The 22,664-nt window shown below is 39.2% G+C and overlaps 2 protein-coding genes across 2 annotated transcripts; both read left to right on the forward strand.

The window, feature by feature from the left end:
- The first annotated feature begins 4,619 nt into the window (after positions 1 to 4,619).
- LOC125489605 (classical arabinogalactan protein 9) lies at positions 4,620 to 5,690 on the forward strand. The gene has a single exon (XM_048625911.1). The coding sequence runs from the start codon at positions 4,721 to 4,723 to the stop codon at positions 5,432 to 5,434; it is 714 nt and encodes a 237-aa protein (XP_048481868.1). The 5' UTR covers positions 4,620 to 4,720; the 3' UTR covers positions 5,435 to 5,690.
- A 13,780-nt stretch (positions 5,691 to 19,470) lies between these two features.
- On the forward strand, positions 19,471 to 22,664 carry LOC125489606. Its single transcript, XM_048625912.1, has 4 exons — positions 19,471 to 19,837; positions 21,691 to 21,739; positions 21,990 to 22,108; positions 22,527 to 22,664. Exons 1-4 carry the CDS (start codon positions 19,807 to 19,809, stop codon positions 22,613 to 22,615), a joined length of 288 nt encoding a protein of 95 aa, XP_048481869.1. The 5' UTR covers positions 19,471 to 19,806; the 3' UTR covers positions 22,616 to 22,664.

Genomic DNA, 22,664 nt, shown 5'->3' on the forward strand with positions numbered 1-22,664 from the left:
GCTTTTTCATAATAATGAATAATGTATATTTTGTGTAACCAGTCTTAATAGAAAGCTAAATAAACTGATGAGGAGCGAGCCGGGCGCGGCGCTAACATGGTGGCGCGAACAACGCACACTCCGACTCAAGTTGAATGCTCAACTCAGCAGCTACATGTGACTTTTATTTACATGAAAATAAAGATAAATGTTGTGGATGCCTTTATAGATAACCATATCGGTCGAGTGTAGGAACGTAACTTTAAATATGTGGCCGTAAACCGGTTGGTGGCGACCGGACGTCTGAAGTCAAAGGAGCGCCTCGGCTCAACGCAGCGACGACGCCGGCGTATTTTTGGATCTAAATTAGGATTAATAAACATGATAATAATAAGTATTATCTACATTTGTGTTGTTTGTCTGAACACATAAGCTATACCTACTTGATCCATATTCACCTTCAAAATCATAACTTACGAAATAAGTAATACTGATAATCTGAAAGCGTCGTTGTGTGCCTAACTGAAAAGGTAGAACCTACTCTTACCTAGGTGCCATGCCGATGCCGGTTAGTTTACAAGAGGTGCTGCCTAATTATCTACGGTCGCGCTCCCTAGATCAGAAGTATAATTATATTTTACCTACCTATCTCAAGTATTAATACATACTTACTGTAAGTATATGTACTTGTTTAAGTATATACCTACACCAGTGTACCTAGTCTGGTACGATGTAGATTATATTATATCTCGAGATTGTGATGATAGTGGTGAAGATCTAATAGAATGAGCAAGTGCGTAAAGCGAACCACTCTAGTCTGTTATTAGCGGTCGTTAACGTTTGTTAACTGTTACATGTGGTGCATGCAGTATGCACGGCCATATGGCGAGCATATTTTACAATTTCCGAGAAATCGTTCAGTTATCTCAAAGGCTAATGTTATGGTTAATTGATAACGGGAGACCGATGAAATCACGTTTTTTAATGTTTTCTCCTCTAGGACATCTCGAACTCATTTTGTCAAAGATACTCGTAATAACAAACATCTGTAGTTTCACAGAGAGGCTTTCCTCTATGTACAGTTAGGATATTGCAAGCTTGAAGAACTTAATTAGGTGGATTATGTACTTACGCACTATTTATGCAGGATGCAAACAATTTTATCACATACAAACATCCAATCATAAAATATGGTCAATTTCCGTTCCGTCCTCAGCTACGTGAGTTGATATTCAAGCAGAAGAAGAGAACACGTCAGCCTCATGAATAATGAATGGTTTAAATACTTACATAGGTAAGTATAAAAATAAGTTAAATACCTACTTATCGGTTTATAAAGAAAGATGATCGTCTGGCCTAGGTACATAGTTAATATAGCTATCTAGGTCTTACGAAAGTACCTACATATATATTAATAAGTAACTGGTGGATCAGAAAGGATTCTCGATCTGCATCACCATGTTCCCAAGGTAGCAGACTTCATTCTGCCTAAGCCCAAAAGTTTGAGAAAGCTAAAAATATCAGAATTCGGAACCAGTACCTATATCAACGCTACGATCTCACAAGTTATGAGCCCAACTGGTCCCCATTTGGGTGACGCTTGGAACACACGTGTGCTTAACACTTCATCCTTGATTTGCCCTAACAACTGATGAGCCATGGTATTATAGACCTTCATCCATGGAGACAGGTCAGATATTTCCAATGCGAGCTGCAGGCCATATACAGTTGCCGTCTTCGAGTGGCGCTGTTGACTGAAGTGTTTTATAGCTGACAGTGTTTTTGTTAATATGCGTGCTAATGCTTATAGTAATTAAGCACAAAATCGGTCTCAATGCTTCGGGAGATAGGCTGGTTTGGCGCTGGAGTGGGGCGATTGGTATGGTGAGCTGGCTCGACGGCGTCGGTGTGTCTGTATCTGTGGGACTGATAGCTCATTTATTATTACATGTTGTCTCTTGTATGTATGTAGTGTAGGTACTCAAACTACTAAGAGTAATATTAGTTCTCTTACTAGAGTGCTAATAGTACTCTTACTAGAGTAATATTAGTTCAATGTAAGCATGTAGTACTTACTTAATCGTCAAACTATCTACATTTGTACGTACCGTGTTAGCAACAAACATCTACACAGAACACATCTAACAAAGCATATTTAAATTACAGGTTCTCAACAATATCTCCCGTACCTATGACCTGAACGAGCTATCAGTAAGATTATGAAAACCCGACCAAATTAAGAAGTAGGACCTCCCTAAGGGCGCCTTCAAATTAGTCGCTTATTGTCGCGCGACTGCAGCGCTGCTGCAGCGCTGCAGTCGCGCTGCTGTCTAAATTCCATATAAATTATTAACGCGCGACTGCAGCGCTGCTGCAGCGCTGCAGTCGCGCATCTTTTAAATTACAAAATTTATATGGATTTTGACAGCTGCGCGGCTGCAGCGCTGCAGCAGCGCTGCAGTCGCGCGACAATAAGCGACTAATTTGAAGGCGCCCTAAAACCATAGAATAACGAGTACAGTACTACAGTAAGTACCTACTAGTACTTTTACTTACTGGCTATTCTATGCTAAAACTTAAATATTTTAGGTTTCTTTATTATTATTGCCAAAATCTGAATTACCTAATACCTATCAGTGTATCAATGACAATACTTATTTGAATTAGCGGTTGAGTAGCCTCAAACAAGTCCCAGTTGTAAGTCAATGGCTACTTCAGCCGCTAGAACGGAAGCTAGAACGCTGCCGCTGTCACTATCCTGCTGTTTTTTTTTTTATTTTTGGTAAAATAATGTCTATAAGCCATTGACAAATATATTTGCTACAAGCACAGTCCTACAGTTACAGTACACCTAGGTACCTATCTAATATCTAAAAAAAACACCTACTACTCCATGAGCGATTGATAAATAATACATACATTTCTAAGTAAGTATCTAAGTAAATTACTCAACCTACGTAGAAGTCAAGTGAACGACGCAGCAAAAACTTGCGTGGTCAGTGGAAAATTCTGCGCGGCGGTTGAGTAGCTAAGTTGTCGTCGGCTCTCGATGAACGCCATGATGCCATGATGTCATGGTGGATTAAATTACCGACCGCGGAGCCCATGATCCGAGCGACCTTGCTTGTCATTCCGTGTAGGTATATCTATTTAGCTGTTGATGGAGGAGAGGGGGACAGATATCTGCAAGGCATGAAATTAAAATGTGAAAATTATGTGTAAGAATGGTAATGGTAATGATTTCTTAGTTAAGAACTTAAGTCCTTGGATACGGTCATGTGCAGAGAAACCTGACCCCCTCTCATGATATCTCATAGCAATTCTGAGAGGGGTCAGATCATAGTCGCTAGTTTTTTAAAAGATTCATTATTTATAGATATTTACTTACATGAGTACATACATACTTACTTAAGTATAGGTATTAGGTACTTACTTACCAAAATACAGGAAAAATAAATTATGCTACATATAAAGAAACAATTTCATACCTTGCTTACATGTTTTAAAGTTAAAAACCGAAATTATACCGGTATGATTTCGGTACAGATTTACGGCAAAGAAAATTAGTTTAAATAGTTATTTACTCACGTATTTTTTTTTTTATTTATTACCGTAACAGGTTAGGTAGGTAGAGATACCTAAACCTATCCCATTTTTACAGACGCCGCCGGACGCAAGACGGGTGCGGCATCAGCAGCAAGGCGGCTGGCCGCGTTCAACGCTCACAACAACAAAAAAACAACTTTCCACGAAACTGCGATGGCGCTAAGAACTCATAATATTTAAAAACGTCAGTTTCTAGCTATGAAAGGCTTGAAGTTACGACGTTTCTCCACTGTGGCCACTTGCCGAAATAACTTGTTGAAGGCGACAAAGGGTGGAGCGGGCGGCAGTGGGGGGCAGGGAATATAGCGCCGCCGAGCGACGGCATGTCTACGATCGCTTGGCGGCGACACCCTGTCTGCCACGGACGGATATGTTGCCGCTTTGTGCACATTCCTGTCCGCCTGCGCGTCCCACCCGCCCTCTGTGACGCCCGCGCGCACATATCGGCAACGTTGCTCACAAACTTGTTTCGTAAACGGATGTGGCAGTGGCCGAGGCAGGGTTATCTCTTTCCTTTTCTTTGCTGATACAAATGTGTGTGAGTAAAAAGGATAGCAATGGTGGCGCTATGTGCTATCGGCAACAACTTGCGGCATTTTTTCACGCCGAGAATGAGGCGAGATTACTGCACTAGGCGATGTTCACACTGACGAATAAATTTACTTCTTATTCACATTATTGAATTAATTTAAGAGTCTAGTTACGTTACGTTCAAATGGTTTCAAGTTCAAGATTGCTGTTTATATTTTGGATTTTAATGAAGTAATTTTAATTAATAATGAAGCAATGTTTCACCTAAATAGTATATTTATTTGTAGTATATTGCCGTAAGTTTTTCTACGTATGACTATTCAGTCATACGAATCAGAATACGTAACCCACTAATAAATAATAGTTTCAGTAAATAGTATAATTTAACATTAAATATTAATATCGAAACATTTAACGTAAAATGTCAGTGAAGTTGCTGTGGACACCGGCTATTGTGCACACGACTCACGAGGCAACGCGCTCACGTAGCCGCGAGCCGCCGCGCTGGCCAGCTATCCAGCGAGCACACAACATCCGCCGACAGTCAGTCCGGCGCCGACACTTGCCGAGCGCACACGTGTACAAAATTGTACAAAAAGTAATTATGGCCGCTGCTAGCCCCCACGCGCACTCAGCCTCTGCGCCTGACAGGCGTTCAGAGGGAAGAGCCGGCTCTAGGCGAATATTCCCACCGCAATTCAAACTACAAGTACTGGAAGCTTACCGGCGCGATGCCCAATGTCGCGGAAATCAACGTGCGACCGCCAGAAAATTTGGAATCCATCGCCGACAAATCCAAAAGTGGCTTCAGGCTGAACCAGCTCTTCGAGCAGCATTATTACGAAGAGCTCCGCAACCTGCACCTTCTCCTCCACCGTATTCTGCCGGATCTCCGGAGAGCGCAAGATTGCCATCACCGCCACCTGCAGTGTCGCTACCGTCGCCCGTGCAGATAACAACGCCAATGTGTCTTCCTCAAGTGCCTGCTACGCAACCACCACCGCCACCGTGTCTCCCAATAATTGCTGAACCGATCGATTTATCCGTACGAAGGGCATCACCTCCACCTCAATCAGCAAATGTGCCCTTAAACTCAACATCAGAGTCGCCACGTAAACCTTTCAAGTTATTCAGACCTTATCTTCTTGAAGATGAAATTGAGAAACGACCAGCAGTGACATTGGCGATGCCGCTGACTACATCACATGTGTCAGCATTCGTACCTGTACACAGCTACAACACGGGCTGTTCATTGGCAGCCTGCCCTGCGCCACGCTGGTGTGCCCCGATGCCAGCTTACGGGGCTCCTCTCAGGTGAGAGGACGCCCCCGGGGCCCTGCTCCGCTCCCTCTGTGATCTAGTCGCCGTCGCCCGCCTGGCGCCGCCCGAGGCGTAGTCCTCCCCATCGTGCCTTATTTAACACGCTGCCGTAGTGCATTAAATTCGTCTGAAGACGGATTATTTTTGTGTATAATATTAAGATGGTATTTTTTATATGTGAAGTTTATGAAGCGTAAATTTATGAAGATATATTATTATATTACTAAATAAAAGAGTTGTTTATGTAAACCTTATCTTTTATTGTCTTCCTTATACCGGTATAAAGTAATGTACTTGAGTTTAAAGAGCTAGCAGGTAGCGCCGGCGCCACGCCAACGGCCTTTTCTACCTGCACATTCTCATATCCCTTCGTATCTTCCGTCTCTCTTTCACCCAACTATTCCACACTAGTTATCATCTTGTTGCTCCTCTAAGCGCACCCAGCTTTTCTAAGAAACGCATTCTTTGATTTCTTAGCTGTCCGATTTTATAGAACTTAGTTTTTTCTTGAAAAAAAAACGCTCGCTATGTATTGAAATTTCAGGTTTTGTAAAATATTTATAAATGAAACAGAATTAAATAATATCTATTATAAATAAATAAAAAAATAAATACCGGTATTTCAATTATTAAAACCGGTATTTTAAGTTATATTTTTTATGATTGTAAATGCTCTAATAGAATAGAACCATTATATTCAAAAGGGTATGAACCTCCTTATACTAAATCCCTAATAATATATTTTAATGTGTAACCACGTGGTCAAACTTTTCACGAGGAAAAGAAACCATTATATCCGAAAGGGTATTCAGAAACACTTAATACTAAAAACATATATTTTAATACTTAATGAGTTTTGGTTTTGTTATGACTGTTATGTTGACTTACCTACATACTCATATGTGTTAGGGGTAATTGCCAATGTATAGGCAGAAGGCGAGGGGCGTCAAGCAGTCTGCGGCCATGCGATGCCTGTGTGTCTGGCGCGCGGGCCCGTGTCGCCAGCGCCGGACTGCCACCATGTGCCCGCTTCACCTCACGACGTATTCATAATCAGACTGCTACACATGTTTAATATTACCCAAATTAGGTCTGCAAGTTACTAATAAATTGTAATTTAAAAAAAAAACCTATAGGTACGGTCAGGTGCAGAGAAACCTGACCCCCTCCCATAGTATCAATGCTTCTGAGAGGGGTCAGGTTTTTCTGCACCTTACTGTACCAATGAATAGTTACCTTGTTAAAGTGGAAGAATAATAAAGTACCTCAGCGGTTACATAACCGGAATTACCCGATATGATATCTAAGTCAGAAAGTACTTATAGGTACTTAATTAAGAGTTAACCACAAAAGAATATTAAGTTTAAGCATTAAGTTATATTCTGGTTATATTATAATGTGAGTAAGTAAACAGTACTAAAAGTAAGTAGGCTACCATTATGACTATTTTAGACAATATCTTTCTAAAAGATACAAAGTTACTAGTTACTACCGGAAACGGTCGAAACCTGATCGAAAAACCTTTAAATAATTATCTAGATACTCGTATAGTAATCCCTTACTAATGTAAACAACAACAATAAGTAAGTATAAGTACCATGCTCAGATACCATAGTAGTTATATGCTACGTGGGTGGGTCAGCGGACCGTGGTCTAACTTATAAGCACAGTAGATAATGGACCATAAAGCACATAGTTATGCAGTTGTCTCATCACATCACAGCAGACAGCCTGACGCTTGCAGTTATCATAGTGAAAAGGATTTTCTTGGCACTGGATACGGAATAGGTCTTACTGTTATGTTCGGGGTAATTTAATTCAAAAGGAAACCATACATATAACTTCTTTAATGCTTCCTAGCTAGTACTTTACAATGGGTTAATGCAATATACTTACCTATACACAAAGTTTGGGTGACCAATTTTAAGCGCATTGTAGATGTCTACCTGTCTGTAAAAAACGGCTCTCTTTGTCTATGTCTTTCTGGAAGACAGTTTGTTTTTCTGAGACAAACAATTTGTAATAAGCTGCGGTGCCTTTGTCCGCTTCTTCCGAAAGATTCCCTGCCTTAGATCTCGGCATAGTCGGCGTGTTTGTTCGGGTTGCGTTAGCTCTGTGGTAACGCATTTTGAATACCTATCTGAAATAAAGTTTTTATCAAAGATATAAGTATTACTCACACATTTACTTAGTCTTGGTCTTCAACCATAATGTTAATGGCCAGGGTACACATATTATCAATCCCATAGAAGAATAAATCTTTATTGACTTTATGATCCAAAGTGCTTTCAGGAGATTTCTCCATCTGTCTCGATCTTGGGCAGCGGCTGCAAGATCTTCCCATTCCATCCTCATAATTTTATCATCATGCTCCACAGTACGACGCCAGATTGTTTTAGGGCGGTCCCTTTTACGTATTTCAAGTTTCTTCAGGTCTTCTAAGGGCAACCTAGCCACCTCCATTTTATTATGTGGATTTCTTGGTCGGTAGTTCGGCGTTCTAAATGGTTCGTGAACAGTAAATTCGCAAGCTTCGCTTTAAGCCATAGGGTATTAGCTGGATTAAAAAGCCGATAAGTAATATAGTTACACAATTTATAGTTTATAGTTATAGTTACACACTTACTTAGTTACGATTTTCCAGATCTCTACATAAATCTAATAAAAAGTAGTCAGCCAGGATATACTTAATCTTTACTTTTATAAAAAACCGATAAGTAACAGGTACTTACTTACCCCCTTATTCATAAAAAAGTTACTGGACGGATTAACTATTGAACTGTTTTGTCACTCTCTGTCAAAGAACAAATTGTTCTCTGTTAGAGAGGGACAGAACAGTTCAATAGTTAATCCGTCCAGTAACTTTTTTATGAATAAGGGGGTTAGTTATTATTTCCAACATTTCTACATTTAAGTAAGTCATTCATTACTTAAGTAAGTACTTATTTAACTAGTTTTAAAAAAACTTTAACTTTTTTTAAATATAGGTACTCACGGATTATACTGTTTGAAAAAAACTTGAACTTTTTTAAAATATAAGATAAGATAAATTAATTAAAATTAATTATTTCAATATTTAGGTTATCATTACCGATTCAGCTACCTACCGTAACGAAAATAAAACCGTAACGAAAATGTCGAGAAATATTCTTTTTTCTCAGTTCTAACTTCCTTTAATTATTTTACTTCTTACTTATGTCATAATCATGGAATAATAGTATAAAAATAGCATGATACAAATGATTAATCACAAAGTATTAACTATATATGTAATCAAGTACCGACTTATCCTAATAATAAAATAACCATTAATTAGAATAGAATAGATCAACCTTTGGGCCCAGGGAGCTGCAGCTAAATAAATCAGCACAAATTCATTCTGTGGGTGAAATCGCCAAAATTTGTACATAACAAAAACGTAACAAAAGGGAAACGTTACAAAAATGTTACAAAAAGGAACTATACGGACTCGATCACACTGCTATGAATAAATTAAACAATTTTTATTTAATCAGCACTACGGCGTAGCGAAAAGGATGGTTATGATTTTGACCGGTACGTATTTAATAATTAAAACACGAACTACTTTCGTAATTTTTGAACAAAAATATTTAAAAAATATGTATATCTATGAGGTTTTTTTTTATTAATTGAATTATTAATTATTTTGGTATTAGGTATCACTAGATAGGATAATTGAAATTAAACTTCTGTACAACTAATATGTTTTTGTAATTTATTAGTTTAAAAAATGTCATCACATTCTTGTCAGTCTGAATGTGCCCTTAGCTTTCCTTTTTGTAACGTTACAAAGAAAATTGTAACAAAATGGAACAAAAATTCTTACGTTCATAAGCTAAAAATATTTTAACACACGTGGATTTAGTTTTCCGAAAATTTGACTAACTGCATAGTAAACAGACTGAAATTATGATTTTACGTGCAGGAATTACTTTGTAAATACTTTTCTTTAACTTAATTTGTCGGTTGTTACAAAGAGGAACACTGAAAAGTCTTTTTTCTTCCGAGTTCACTATAACTTCGATAACGACTACAAACAAAATGGCGGAGACGCGACACTAACGCCACTTCTAAAAAAACTTTTGCTCGTGGTGATGCCAGTAAAATAATGTAGATTTAATACTATTTTATACAAAAAAATACTGTTACAAAGAGCATAACAAAGAAATATGATATTTTTATTAAGATTTAAATTTATGTAAATTTCAATAACCACTGTACAAAATATGATAAAATACAAATAATTTAATACGTTACTTATTCTACTAATATGATTTACCAAAATTTTCTATGTGAAGTTGTTATATTTTTCACATTTAGTAGGTTTTAGTGCAACCAAGAGAAATGGACAAAAAATGTACAAATTTTGGCGATTTCACCCCTGTAACACATTAAAATAGCATCAAGTCACAAGACAGACGCGATGGCGGCGGGCGACGGCGGCGGTGGCGGCGACCGCCGGCCGTGGCGCGACGGCTCTTGCGCCCGTGTATGCGTTCAAATATCAACGGACGGAAAATCTATGTCGTGTTCATTTTGACACGATTTGCTTACCACGAGTACCTAACAATTTAAACATCAATCTAGCGAGTTGCGGGTGACATCTGTCAGCTAAGAAAATTATTCAACAATTCGTAGGTTAATCTCACGCGAGCGCAGCCCAAAGCCCAAGTCATGTCATGATGGTCGCATGCTTGGCGCCGACACTGCGTGTTATTTCCGACATCATTACTCACGACAGCTAAGACTAATTTTACTTTATTGTAGCCCCAGAACGTATAGTTGGCAGCTCATATTTAACATGGTTGTCCCGTGGAAATGAATTTTCCATCCGATATTTCCCTATCTCGTGGATAACGGGAACATAATTGCAGGAACATACATTCCATGGTAAATGTTCAGGTTCTAGAGATCCGGAGGAACATTGCTTGTTATTTTATTAATTGATAATGCGCCTGAGAGCTGCTATCGCGTGTGCGGGAACTTCACAGAGGTGGCGGGAGATAAGGCTCGTCATCATGTGCCCCCTGACTCCGCTGATAGTAGGTCGGCCACACTGCGCCATCATTATTATACTACTTCATATAATATTAATGTATTTCTAATTAAAGTACTTACCTAAGTATCTGAATTCTGTATTTCACACAGTATTTTTTTGGACTCTAAATATTTGCAAGGGTGAAGGGTGACATAAGGCTGAGATTACCCCTCTAAAATCCTACAGCAGTCCGTAAAAACTCTTTTACTTATTTTGCTAGATCATCGGATTCTAAGAAGTTAGCCTCATTAACCTTGATGATTTGCTCACCTTCGTAACAGCGGGGTCAATGGCGATCTTTTTACAAGTTTCAGGCCTGTCAGTAGAAGGTGACGTAAATAGTATGCGTGCCAATTTACAATTTCAGCGACCAATCGGCGGTCCAACGGATGACATAGCTTTCCTACTTGATCATCGACTATTGTTACCCGTCCACCTGAATAATTCGTGCCAAATTGCGTGTAAAAATAACCAAGTAGCCTTTCTATAATCTAAGAACTTATTTTATTCTCCCCTTTATTTTACACGCCTTCAAAAGATGTAGAAGATCTCCATGTTTCACTGAAAATACAGGCCACCGCATCGACAAAGCTAAACAGTCATAAATATCAGTGGCGCAACTGGGATAATCCGGAATGTGAGCTAAGCCCTGATAAGCTACTAGATACCAACGACAACGACCTACCTACCTGGTGTGTTGACTTTTCTTACATGTTTAATCCCGTGCTAATGACAGGATAGGCCACCGCACACTCCCGGGTACGTCACTAGAGCCTCAACCTTCTTTTGTTATCCCCTATTGTATGCTCGGACATGATAATGATAATACTTTGTATATGTAGGTATAGTTATAGGCAATATTTACTCTTGTGTTATAAATTATATAGCAATATTCTTATCAATATACCTACCTACTAGCGGATCTGCGACACACAAACAAAACAACACGACCTACTTAATCAAACAAAGAATGAGTCAAACGCAGTCATGGCTGAAATATGCAATGCACATTACAAACCTTGCCATTTTAATATTTTATTAATCACAAGTTTGTCTTTATTAAGTACCTAAGTATATAAATAATGTCTTATTCAATATCTTTAGGTTTTTTTTAGATAAGTAACTTATGTATAAGTACTTAAACAAAAATTAGCACTTTGAAGCTTACACAGCCACACCATCGAATCAGCGGGTAAAAAAATATTCATCCCCTCTTTACTTGTATGGGAAGGGAGGTACCGAACCCAATTTTTTTTTTAATATTAATTATTTTACTACTTTGTCGGGGCCTTACATTTGTATATCTATGCGAAATATCAGCTTGATATTAACCCGTTTCTTAGAAAAAAGGTGGTGACAGACAGACGGACGGCCAACAAAGTGATCCTATATGGGTTCCTTTTTCTCTATGAGGTACGGAACCCTAAAAATGGATCTTGTAACTGTTATTTCCCTCCAGCATGATTTTTTTAAATCTGTTGTTTCTTGTTAATCCTCAGATTCCTCAGTTGGTAGGACCAAGATATTGAGATTTTGGATCCATAACTTAAGTAAGTATGTGTAAGATGTGTAGGTACCTATTTAAAGATAAAGATTTTTAACGATACCCCACGCGATGCGTTAAGTCACTTTAAGTCGTTCTTTTTTCGAATTAACTTTTTCGCTGTATGGGAGGGGGTGCTGGTGACATTAAGTAAGAAGTATTTTTTTTATCTAAGGCATACTGTAAGTAACTTTTTTTATTAAATAGGTACGTAATAAGTACTTAAATGAAATTCAATCTCAATGATGATGATGTTTATTATCACTTACAAGGGCTTCATTTTCATACCATTTACTTTTGGTTCAGAGCTATAACCATTTTAAGCTACACTCTCCATCAAGCCGAGAGGCAGGTACCTGTTTTGAGAATCGGGTGCGCCAACGCCAAGTAATTTAGTGCGGGTGGAGGCGTGAGGCGCGGGGGGGCGGGGCCGAGGGGCTCCAGCGACAAGTTGTCTGGCGGGGCCGCCGGCGCCCGGCTCGGCCTCCTGCCTGTCTCACCGGATTATAAAATATACGCTGACGCCGCCATCGACCGAACCCCCCGCCCGCCGCGCCTGCCTCTCCCCGCGGCTCGCTCGCTGCCCGCGCGCATTGACTTCCACTGTTCTTGGAAAACGATACCACATTAGATACCGATATCAACGCTTGACTTCACAGCACACCATTTCACATTTTAAATATTACATCGCAACGCAACGCAACATTCAAACAAAACTATTTCATGTTATTGCAATCATGGATGTCGCCTAGCTGTCTGGCGGAATTATCGCTTTATGTAACAGTTCAGAGTTAGTGTAATCTGCTCTTGTTGAATCAAACGAGTTACAAAACTCTACAAAAACACGTGCGGTGATTAGTAATAGGCATATGCATAGTTGCTTCGCGGAAATGCCTTATTAGACGACTCTACATAGGTAACCTACCATATGAGGAAAATATTTTATTGTTAACATGCTGGTATTCATTACTGGAATAACTTAGGATGTAAGTATCTCCTATTCCTATAGTGGGTCGAGGAATCTACAGGGTGTTGCACAATTGGTATATTAGGCCGAAAAGGGTCCACACAACTCGTTCGGCTTGATATACCCTTTTTGCAACACACTGTATAAGTACTTATTTATAATTTTTATTTTGTAGTTTTTAGTTTTGTACGTATTTTCCTGGCCTTATACGAGGCACGAAAATAACAGCACTGAAATCAACACAGTTGCATCGGAGCCGAGTCGACTCAAATAGTATCTACTGAACCAACACTCAGTCAGCGTGTGTATGCGTGGCTCTGGCTCTGATATTATCTAACGTAAACGGAAATATGAATAATATAGGGACATCACTATGTGCATGAGTCGATTCCTAACCTAAATATCATTAAATAATATGACTGTACTTATATAATATATTTCAGATATACTACGTACTTATAACCTAGACACGCATTATAAACTGTGGTTTTATTTAGTGCGATTCACAAGAGTGATGTCATGCGCCGACGTTTGATTATATTTATTGAATAAGTATATCATCTAAGAGATACACAAAATAAATGAAAACTATCCTCATGTCTTAACTAAGACCTACCTACGTAAGTAATACGGCTGCAGTGTGCAGTAGCCTTTCTTCATTCCTGGTTGCCGGTGTGCGTGGCGTGTATAATTTATCGATGGGCAGCGCCACTGGCCGCGGTGCGTGTAGCACTTTATATGGAGACTTGTTCAATTCTCTGAAGGCATGACCAACTGGACTAGGTTTCTCCTGAATGACTAATGGCTAATGGATATAAACTTATTAGGCACCAGTTTCATCAGCGCGCCTACACTTTCAAATAACATAGTAAGCTGGTATTTTCTTTGTTTGGCCGTTGCTTAATTCTATAACATTTATGGCGTTTTATGTAAGTATTCAAGTGCTCAAGGAAATTTTAACTCTTTGAGTTACTATAATTAGTTAATTTAGCACATACCGATAAAATATAGATATACTTACCTCATAACGTACCGGTATAGGTATCGATACCGCTAAAATAACGGTACCGTAATGTGTATTGAGCCAAAGATAAATATGTGAGTTGTTTCGATAACTTTCGGTTTGCAGTTTTGGTATTTAAATTTAAGCAAGTAGTTACGTACTTAAATAATAGCAAAATATTTTAATACAATCTAATGTCTAGGCATTGCATCAAATTTAATATGAAAAGCACAAACTGCGGCAAACCTTTGAACTGGCAATACTTACAGTTATTATACTTAACTATCAAGGTTGATAAATTATAATAAACATAGGCTGTCAGTCAATCAATCTATAGCAATCTATACTTAAGTATAAGTAGGTAAGTATACGAAATAATGGCCAGGCAAGTAATACAGCGCACACTAGCGGTGGGTGGGTGGTGGCTTGTGCAACTGCAGTGAAAGTGGCTCGGTATGCAGGCGCCAGCGCCAGGCGACGCGCCCGCGCCGGCCACAAGCCCCGGCTGGCTTCACGAGCTGATGAGACTACAGCCAAGTGTTGCCCGGACAGGAACTTTTGTTGAACAGGTTGCCTACTTCCTCTTTAAATGCTTTTTGGTTTTACCCAGAAGTAACCGGCAAAAAACACAGATGTTTTTTACTCTAGTACGATCTCGACACAAATTATAGAACATACTTAGTTATTTCATTTATATGTAGATAAAGGTACTAGACAACAAGCAGTATCTAACAATTAAACAAATACGTAGCATAATACTTATCGCATACTTACTAATTATGCATAAAATATATGTACTTACGTAAGTAAGTACAAGTACGCGTAAAGTTAAACTATTGTATCTCTTACCTATGTCTTTATCGTTAACTAATTTCAACGACTTGTTGTATTTACCAACATAATTTTACCTCATTATTATAAACTGAGTCACCTTCAGGCCCACGAACGTGGCGACCTAATAAGTTGAAGGTTCTCGAAGGTTCGCCGGCTGCACGAGAATGGCTGCCCAGCTGTCTGCCTGATTAAGGGCGCTGCGTCAGGCGTGCCGCGGTGATCCCGACTGCACACTGAACAAGCCCGCACGCACTCGAGCGAGGAAGGCCGGGTAACTATTCCAACTATTCAAAGTAATATCGCTGTTTGCATCGAAGATTCTTTTATCCGCTGTAATATTATTAAGTAGGGTAAATCGTGGTATAACTGGCATGTGTCAGTAACTGGCACTTTGACTATAAAAATAAATATATTAAGCTTTTGGATATAGTAAGACCATTTTTGATGTGTTTACAGCAATCTCCAATTACTCATTGATATTATAGTTTAATTTTACGCCGCTAGGTGGGTATTTTCCGGCGCTGGAAATTATCTCAGTCAAAGCGGCGAAGATCGCCAAAAAAATGCACGTGCGTTAAGTTTTTCTTAAGGAGACACCAAAATTTGTATGGCCTGTTTTCGCGAAAATAAATAAGTTTTGATAGTGTGACAATAACAAGGAAGTAGGGGAAGGTCTAAATAATATCATAATAGCCCGATTCACTGTGATTTTAGTTGCTTTTGAGTTATATTTGAGGGTGCTAGTTACTGAAATGTAATTTATATCTTCACTTAGTAACTGGCACCCCCCTGCCAGTTACTAATATTTTGGGTTTTGTGATTTTAAGCTATTTTATACCTTCTATCGACAGAAAATACGATTTAAAGTGCACTGTAAAAACCCCCAGTGTCTAGGCAGCTTTGTTTCAATAACTGGCACGGGGCTGCCAGTTACTAATCTGCATACATTTTTTTTACGCACCAATAACTGGCACTTACTGGTGCGGTAAACATTTCTTTCATGTTTCTTTTCAGAAAAATTACTAAAATCAAGGCAATCTACTTTAGTCTGTAATTGTCCACTGCTGAACCTCTCACCAGCAGTGACACTGCACTCTGTTCTCGACCTTCCTCATCCAGCCACTACCGGTCAGCTTTATAAGGTCGTTGGTCCAGCTGGCCCGAAGGTATCCACCGCTACCCTTGCCTGTTCGTGGTCTCCACTCTAGAGCGCGTTTGCCCCACTGGTCATCGGTTCTTCGGCAGCTATGGCCTGCCTAATGCCACTTGAGCATACAGAATTTAAGAGCTATATCGGTTACTCAAGTTCTCTTACGGATTACCTTATTTCTGATATGGTCCTTCAAAGAACCACCAATCTTTCCAATGCCCGCTGATTGATTCGGTGGACCAGTCCAACCGTCAGTGTCCACGTCTACGATCCATACGTCATCACCAGTAAGACGCATTGACTGAAGACCTTTGCCTTCAGGCATTTATGTGAAAATTTGTCAAATCTTCATTTATGCAGTCCAATTCAGTAATACATATTTTGTTTTATGCACCTTACAGCTTCGTTTTCGAAGTTCCTTCTGCCTAGTCGAATAGACTGTCCAAGGTAGACATAATATACTGTTGCTGCATTAAGGCCGCTATGCATGTTACAACGAGGGAATTCCAGAACTGCGCAGGTCTAAATGGAATCAAAGGCTTTCTTATAGTCCTAAAAGAACTTGATAGAAACACGGTTCGTGATGACCTTATAAAACAGCTTGAAAACATGACTTATAAACAAAATTGGTTAAAGAGCTTCGAGAGCTGAGAGAGAAGCTGTTCGAGAATAGTAATAGCTTTCAGAAGAGCTGTACTAATTCTGTCTTTTCCCAGAGCTGAAAACCGTAAAAACCTTCAATTTCCTCAAGAAATTTCAGCTTAGAGGCAACTATACTACCGTCAGCAGTCTTCAACTTAGCCAGGTCACTTCTCCCAAGCTGCTGAATGAATACATCAAGGTCCACAAGCATTTGCTTTCTCCATTTCCGTTTCCAAATCCAAGGGTTTCACGATTCGTCGCATACTTGTACTGTCATTTTGTCGTAGAAGTCGACCATTACAACGGTGATTTTGAGTCTTACGTGTACAAAACCTAGACAGGTAATTATCTGACAGGTAGGGGAACCCGGGGTAAGATGGGGTCGCGGGGTATGACGGGACCCCCCACATATATGCAAAACTATACATGTTAGGAATCTGAGTAATGAGCCAATAGAAAGGCTTAAATGATTGACCTTTAGTGCGCCAGAGACAGCAGGTGTGAGCGCATGCGTTTTTTGTGTAATCTCAATTGTTTGTTTTTGCGTAGTGTTCATGTTATTTTAGACCGGTAGAAACAACGTCACAACATAGTAAGTAAAACAGTGGCATTTTTGGTAATAATTTCTTTTTATTTAAGGTTTGGTACGCTTTATTTAAATGTGTGCAAAATCACTTTGACATTGAAAATGTTTTTTTAATTAATTATTTTTATAAAAAATATAATGTGGGGCAAGACGGGGTATTTTTGGAGGGGCAAGATAGGGTACGGATCTAGCTTGGTTAAGTTTTTTTTTTCTCCAACCCGATATTTGACATTGTAGAAGGGCTCTAAAAGGGCTACAGGGAAGTAGGCTAAAAAGACAAAGCAGATACTGCATACGAAGAAGAATAAAAACGAAGATGACTGTGACTACTTGACTACTTGAGGATATCAACAGTCCTACTTTAAATCTAAGGAAAAGTGGGTCGGATTTCAAAGGTGCAGGCGTTGGGCTCACACTGCAGGTGCTGGTGTTGACGATAAAATCACAGAAGAAGTGTTGTTTGTCTGTTTTGTGCCCCACATAGTATACTTACCCCATCTTACCCCGTACATGGGGCAAGATGGTTTATTTCCCATTTTTTACATTTCTTAAAATAAGTCAATTGTAATGATTACTTTTTTGGCAAAAGCTGTGCCAAAGTGTTCGTCATTAAGTTCCTAATGAGCCATAAATAATTGATAACGTTGTGGTTATAAATACCTGTTGATTTTTTAATTTTCCCTTAGCGACCCCGTCTTACCCCGGGTTCCCCTACATTACCTAATATCAAATATATTATTGATTTTAGAGTACTTATTGACCTAATTGCATGATTTTTTAAAAGGTGCCAGTTACTGAAACATCATGTGACAGTTACTAATTTTTACTGCCAGTTACTAGGTTTTTTGGGGGTAGTGGATATAAACTTCATTAAAATCGAATATTAATCATATATCTTTACCATTTATGCCTATAATTGTTCGTCATCTTATTGCCAGTATTTCAAGCCTACCAGTGCTTAAATCAGGCCAATACTTTATTTTTAATATATTTTTTTGTGTTGCTAGTCGCTTAAACTGCCAGTTACTAGTACTTTTACCCTATGTCAATTGATAAAAAACATATACATATTTTGATTATTTTAACTACATATTACTTATGACTTATGATACTGATGGGTGTTAAATTGTTAATGTTGATTTGATATTAATGCGATGAAATATGCGGTTACCAGGCCAGTTTACCACCGCATCATTATCTGATAAATTGAAAAATACAAACGACTTTGAGTAGCATCGCATCGATAAAACAAATGCATAAGTAATTATTACTGGCAGTATTATCAGTGGGTACCGGTGCAGAAGTCAGAGCAGCGGAACAAGTGCAGAATAGCCCAGAGCGGGTTGAGTTACGCGGCTGCCACGGCGCATCGCTGCACACTTCATTGATCCTCATTACCCTGGGCCCGTGAATCACTGATACCTTCTACCGGCCAACTACCCACAACATGTTATGTTATAGGTGAACCGAGTATCATATAACTCGGCCTCAATACATAGGTGCATACTTGCATGGTTTGTAATTAAGGAGGTACTGATACGGTACCTGATAGATAGAGCATTGGTTGTGCGTAGCATTTGCGTCTAGATGCAGGTCATCAGACCTTTCGGTCGCTGCAATTGCTATGCGTGGCATGCGGGATGCGGATAGAGTAGCTAGGCCGCACCTAAATAGGAGCTCATTGACTATTTATCTGTGTTTTTCTTTAAACAATGCTGATAGGGAGTCCTACATGCGCTGCTAATTAATTAGTATTATTAATTAGTAATTAATTAGTAAGTGGATACCTACTTTACAGCAAACATGAATAACCATACCAAGCTATCAGTATTGTTTTACCTAAGCTAGGTTGTGTTCCGTCGTTTTATTACAGTATAAGTCGCAACGCATATTCATCATATTTGAAATGTTTGGTTCAGTCGGTGATCTGAAAGGCCGGCGGCGGTGTGCGTGTTCGCTCAAGGTGACCAACAGCGCCGCGGAGTCTGGCTCGACCGCTCCCTGCCGTGAGCCGCGCCACATCACACGCGAAAACAACCTTTACTGCTACTAATATTATGAGTAATTTACTGGACACAAACATTCTGTTCTATCGTTCTGCACAGACAACTCTAAACTGATATCTGATTATGTTGACATGATATCGGATCGCGGTTCATGTTATGATTGCTACACTGATATATTCATCGCCTATAATCGCCTACGCATTAAACCTACACATTTACCTGGTGAGTGGTGAGTGGGCCCATTGTTATTTCATATTGTTTTAGAACTTATAGTTTGTAAGTAACGCTGGCAACTTAATAATAATTAAGTATGTAGGAGGACCATAGTTGTCAAAATATGCAAGCTGAAGTGGCAGTGGGCTGGTCATATCTGCCGAAGAACCGATAACCGTTGGGGTAGACGAGTTCTCGAGTGGAGACCACGAAGAGGCAAACGCAGTGTGGGACACCTTCCTGCCCGCTGGACCGACGACATTAGGCGGGTTGCCGGTGGTAGCTGGATGAGGAAGGCCGAGAACCGAGTGTCGTGGCGCTTCTTGGGAGAGGCCTATGTCCAGTAGTGGATGATTATGAGCTGCTGATGAATCGTTTCACCGCTAAGAGAGATTTAAGTAGGTATCTTAAACAGACAATCATTTAATTTTGTAAGTATATAGGTTTTTCTTTTACAGTAAATTTAAGTACAGAGGCTTTTATTTTTTTTATTTTATTATTGTTAAGGAAACATTCAGAGCAGATGGATGCATTAAAGTTAAATACATAAGTAGTACTTTTTCCAATAAAGTTTCCAGTAATATTTAAAGACATTTTAGTTTTAAAAATCCACAATACACACTAAAAACTTAACACACACAAAAAAACACAAAGGCTTATGTCCAGCAGTGGATGATTATTTGCTGATGAAGATGTAGGAGGAGGTAAGTAAGTGCAAAGGTAGAAGACCGAAATAAGTTACTTTTAAGGAAGAGACAAGCTTTTGGATAAATGCTAAATACTAACAAATCTGTCAAAATAATTGCCTTTAGTTAGCAACAAATGTTGCGTTAGCAGAGATCCCGTGTTGGTGTGGTGACACTAAATAACTAATATGCTAAACAAATGATTAGGTAGGTACCACGAATTTTATATGTTTTACCTGACTTAATTGGTTGGGTAAAGCTACGGTCAGATGCATATGGTTTGCAGGTTATAGATTATGCAGATAGTTTCAGTAATTTAATTAATACTTTAATTGAATTACTCTATCTATGGTGCACTGCGCAGCGACCAACGTTATGATAATACCTTTAATAGTTAGTTGAACCATAAGTAATTATCTTCTCAACTAACCTATTAGGTACTGTGGAAATACACGAGGAAAAACAAATCAAATTTTCCTTGACGCCAGGACTTGCTAGGTAACATTCACACGAAGTGGGGTAAGTCCGCAATAACTACCTATGCAAGCGTGATTTATTGTTGGCAACCGAACGTTGATTACCAGATGACCTCTCCGCGAGAGTCAGCACATCAGTCAGCACCGAAAATAGCCATTAAAGGACTTCGAGCGGCCGTTATCGACGGAGTCAAGAGTCAAGTCAAGAGGTGTACCTACTCATTATAATTATCAGCGCTTTGCGGATCTGCCTCTCTGATGATGAAACCTCGTCGGTGGATTGTGGATGTGACTCATTCCGCTCTGCTAGTCTAGAGGTCTAGCTTAGTTACAGGCTTGGATGGATCTGACCCTAAGGCCTAGGTTGTCCAGAAGACAACGGAGATACTCAAGCATTATTTTAATAATTCTAGTTTCAAGCTTTGTGCTTTATATTTTTTCAAACTTACTTTAAGAAACCTGACCTGCAAAGTAATCAGAAAAAATATATTTAACAGACGACTTCCTCGAGGGAGGGGGGGGGGGGTTTCTCTGCCACCGCTGCCACTGCTCCACCAACACTTAGATATTGTGATTAGTGTTATGGAAAGGCAACTATGCTAATAAATAAGTTAAATAGCGTGAACGTTCCAATCAAATGATAAGAGAAAACTCAATCACAATGTTAGTTTGCCGACCATTTTGACCATGTTACTACAACATATTCTTCTACTTAGCTTGCTGGGTAAAAAATATTCATATTATTAAATAAGAACAGATACTTTAACTCCTTGTTAAATTTATAGTCACCTTATGTAGTATGCAGTCTTCAATTCCTGCCCAGGATTCAATTCCTGGGCCAAGTGAAAAGGGAATGTTATATAAAAAAATATTTGTAACTGCAGAAAGGATTTCCTGATAGGTACATTTCTGAAATGGTGATTTGAATTTTGAAAGGATCTTGAAGGTTTATGCTGGATTGGGACTTGGGACTAATATAATCCGATGCATTGTACTGGCTGGACATTGGCTAGCCGACGGCAATAACGTGGATTAAATATCACCCTGCACAATTAATAATCATGTTACTTATATCCACTTTTGTTTCAGTATCCGTTAGTGAGCTGACGAGCACTACAAAGGCGCCGGGTCGTAGCAAGTAAGCCCCTTTAGTTCATTAAGTTTTGTTATTGGTGCGGCAAACTGTTTGCATATTGGTAAGGAGCATAAAAAATCGTAATAAAATCTGCCAGCCTAACTAGTAGATTGTTAGTTGATTCGTATAGATATATTAGATATTAAGGCGAAGGCAACCTGTTATAAATAACGAATTACTAAAGTATTTATAAAGTTCTTCTCTATCAAGTATTTTGCGGTTCCAAACATCAAGCAGTCGGTGCTATCCCCAGATGCAGTATCTGCCCCAATTACTTGCAGCGTGTGTGTGCCTTCGACAACCGCTCGAACAAGACGACAATCTTCGACAACCTCTGCATCATGGACGTCGTCAACTGCAGGGAACGCACTCGTAAACTACTTTTTCGGACTAAAATATTTCCTTACTTTAAGATTGAATGTAAGAAAATGTACGAGCATGTTATTGCAATTACAATTAGTAATTTGTAGTACCTACTACATACATGATGTTTTCGTCGAAGGCGATGCAATTATTTTTAACCTCTCAGTACTTTAGTGTTATTAAGCTTACCTCGCACATATTATGCCTTTTCATTCTTTTTTGGAAATCCTCTAAGCAATTCACATTTTATTAAGATTAAAATAGAGATTGCATGTAACGCCGCGCCGGTGCATAAAGAAGCAAAATGGAAATGGCGAAGGCTACATCGGTCAGTTTCTTTATTCACGGGCGTTATATGTAAGTAGAACTATTACTGTAAATAGTAAGCATACTTTAAAGGTGTATTTCTCTCGGTGATACTTTGCAGATTACATCAGGATGCCTCACTCCAAATGTCTGTACCACGGTAACTTCGACTACGTCCGCGGGCGCCGCAGCGACGACTATGACGACTGATATTTCACACTCAACGAGAACAAGAACCCAGACTATGCGAAATAAAACC

Source organism: Plutella xylostella, chromosome 15 (assembly GCF_932276165.1).
Source record: "Plutella xylostella chromosome 15, ilPluXylo3.1, whole genome shotgun sequence".
Classification (NCBI taxonomy): Eukaryota; Metazoa; Arthropoda; class Insecta; order Lepidoptera; family Plutellidae; genus Plutella; species Plutella xylostella.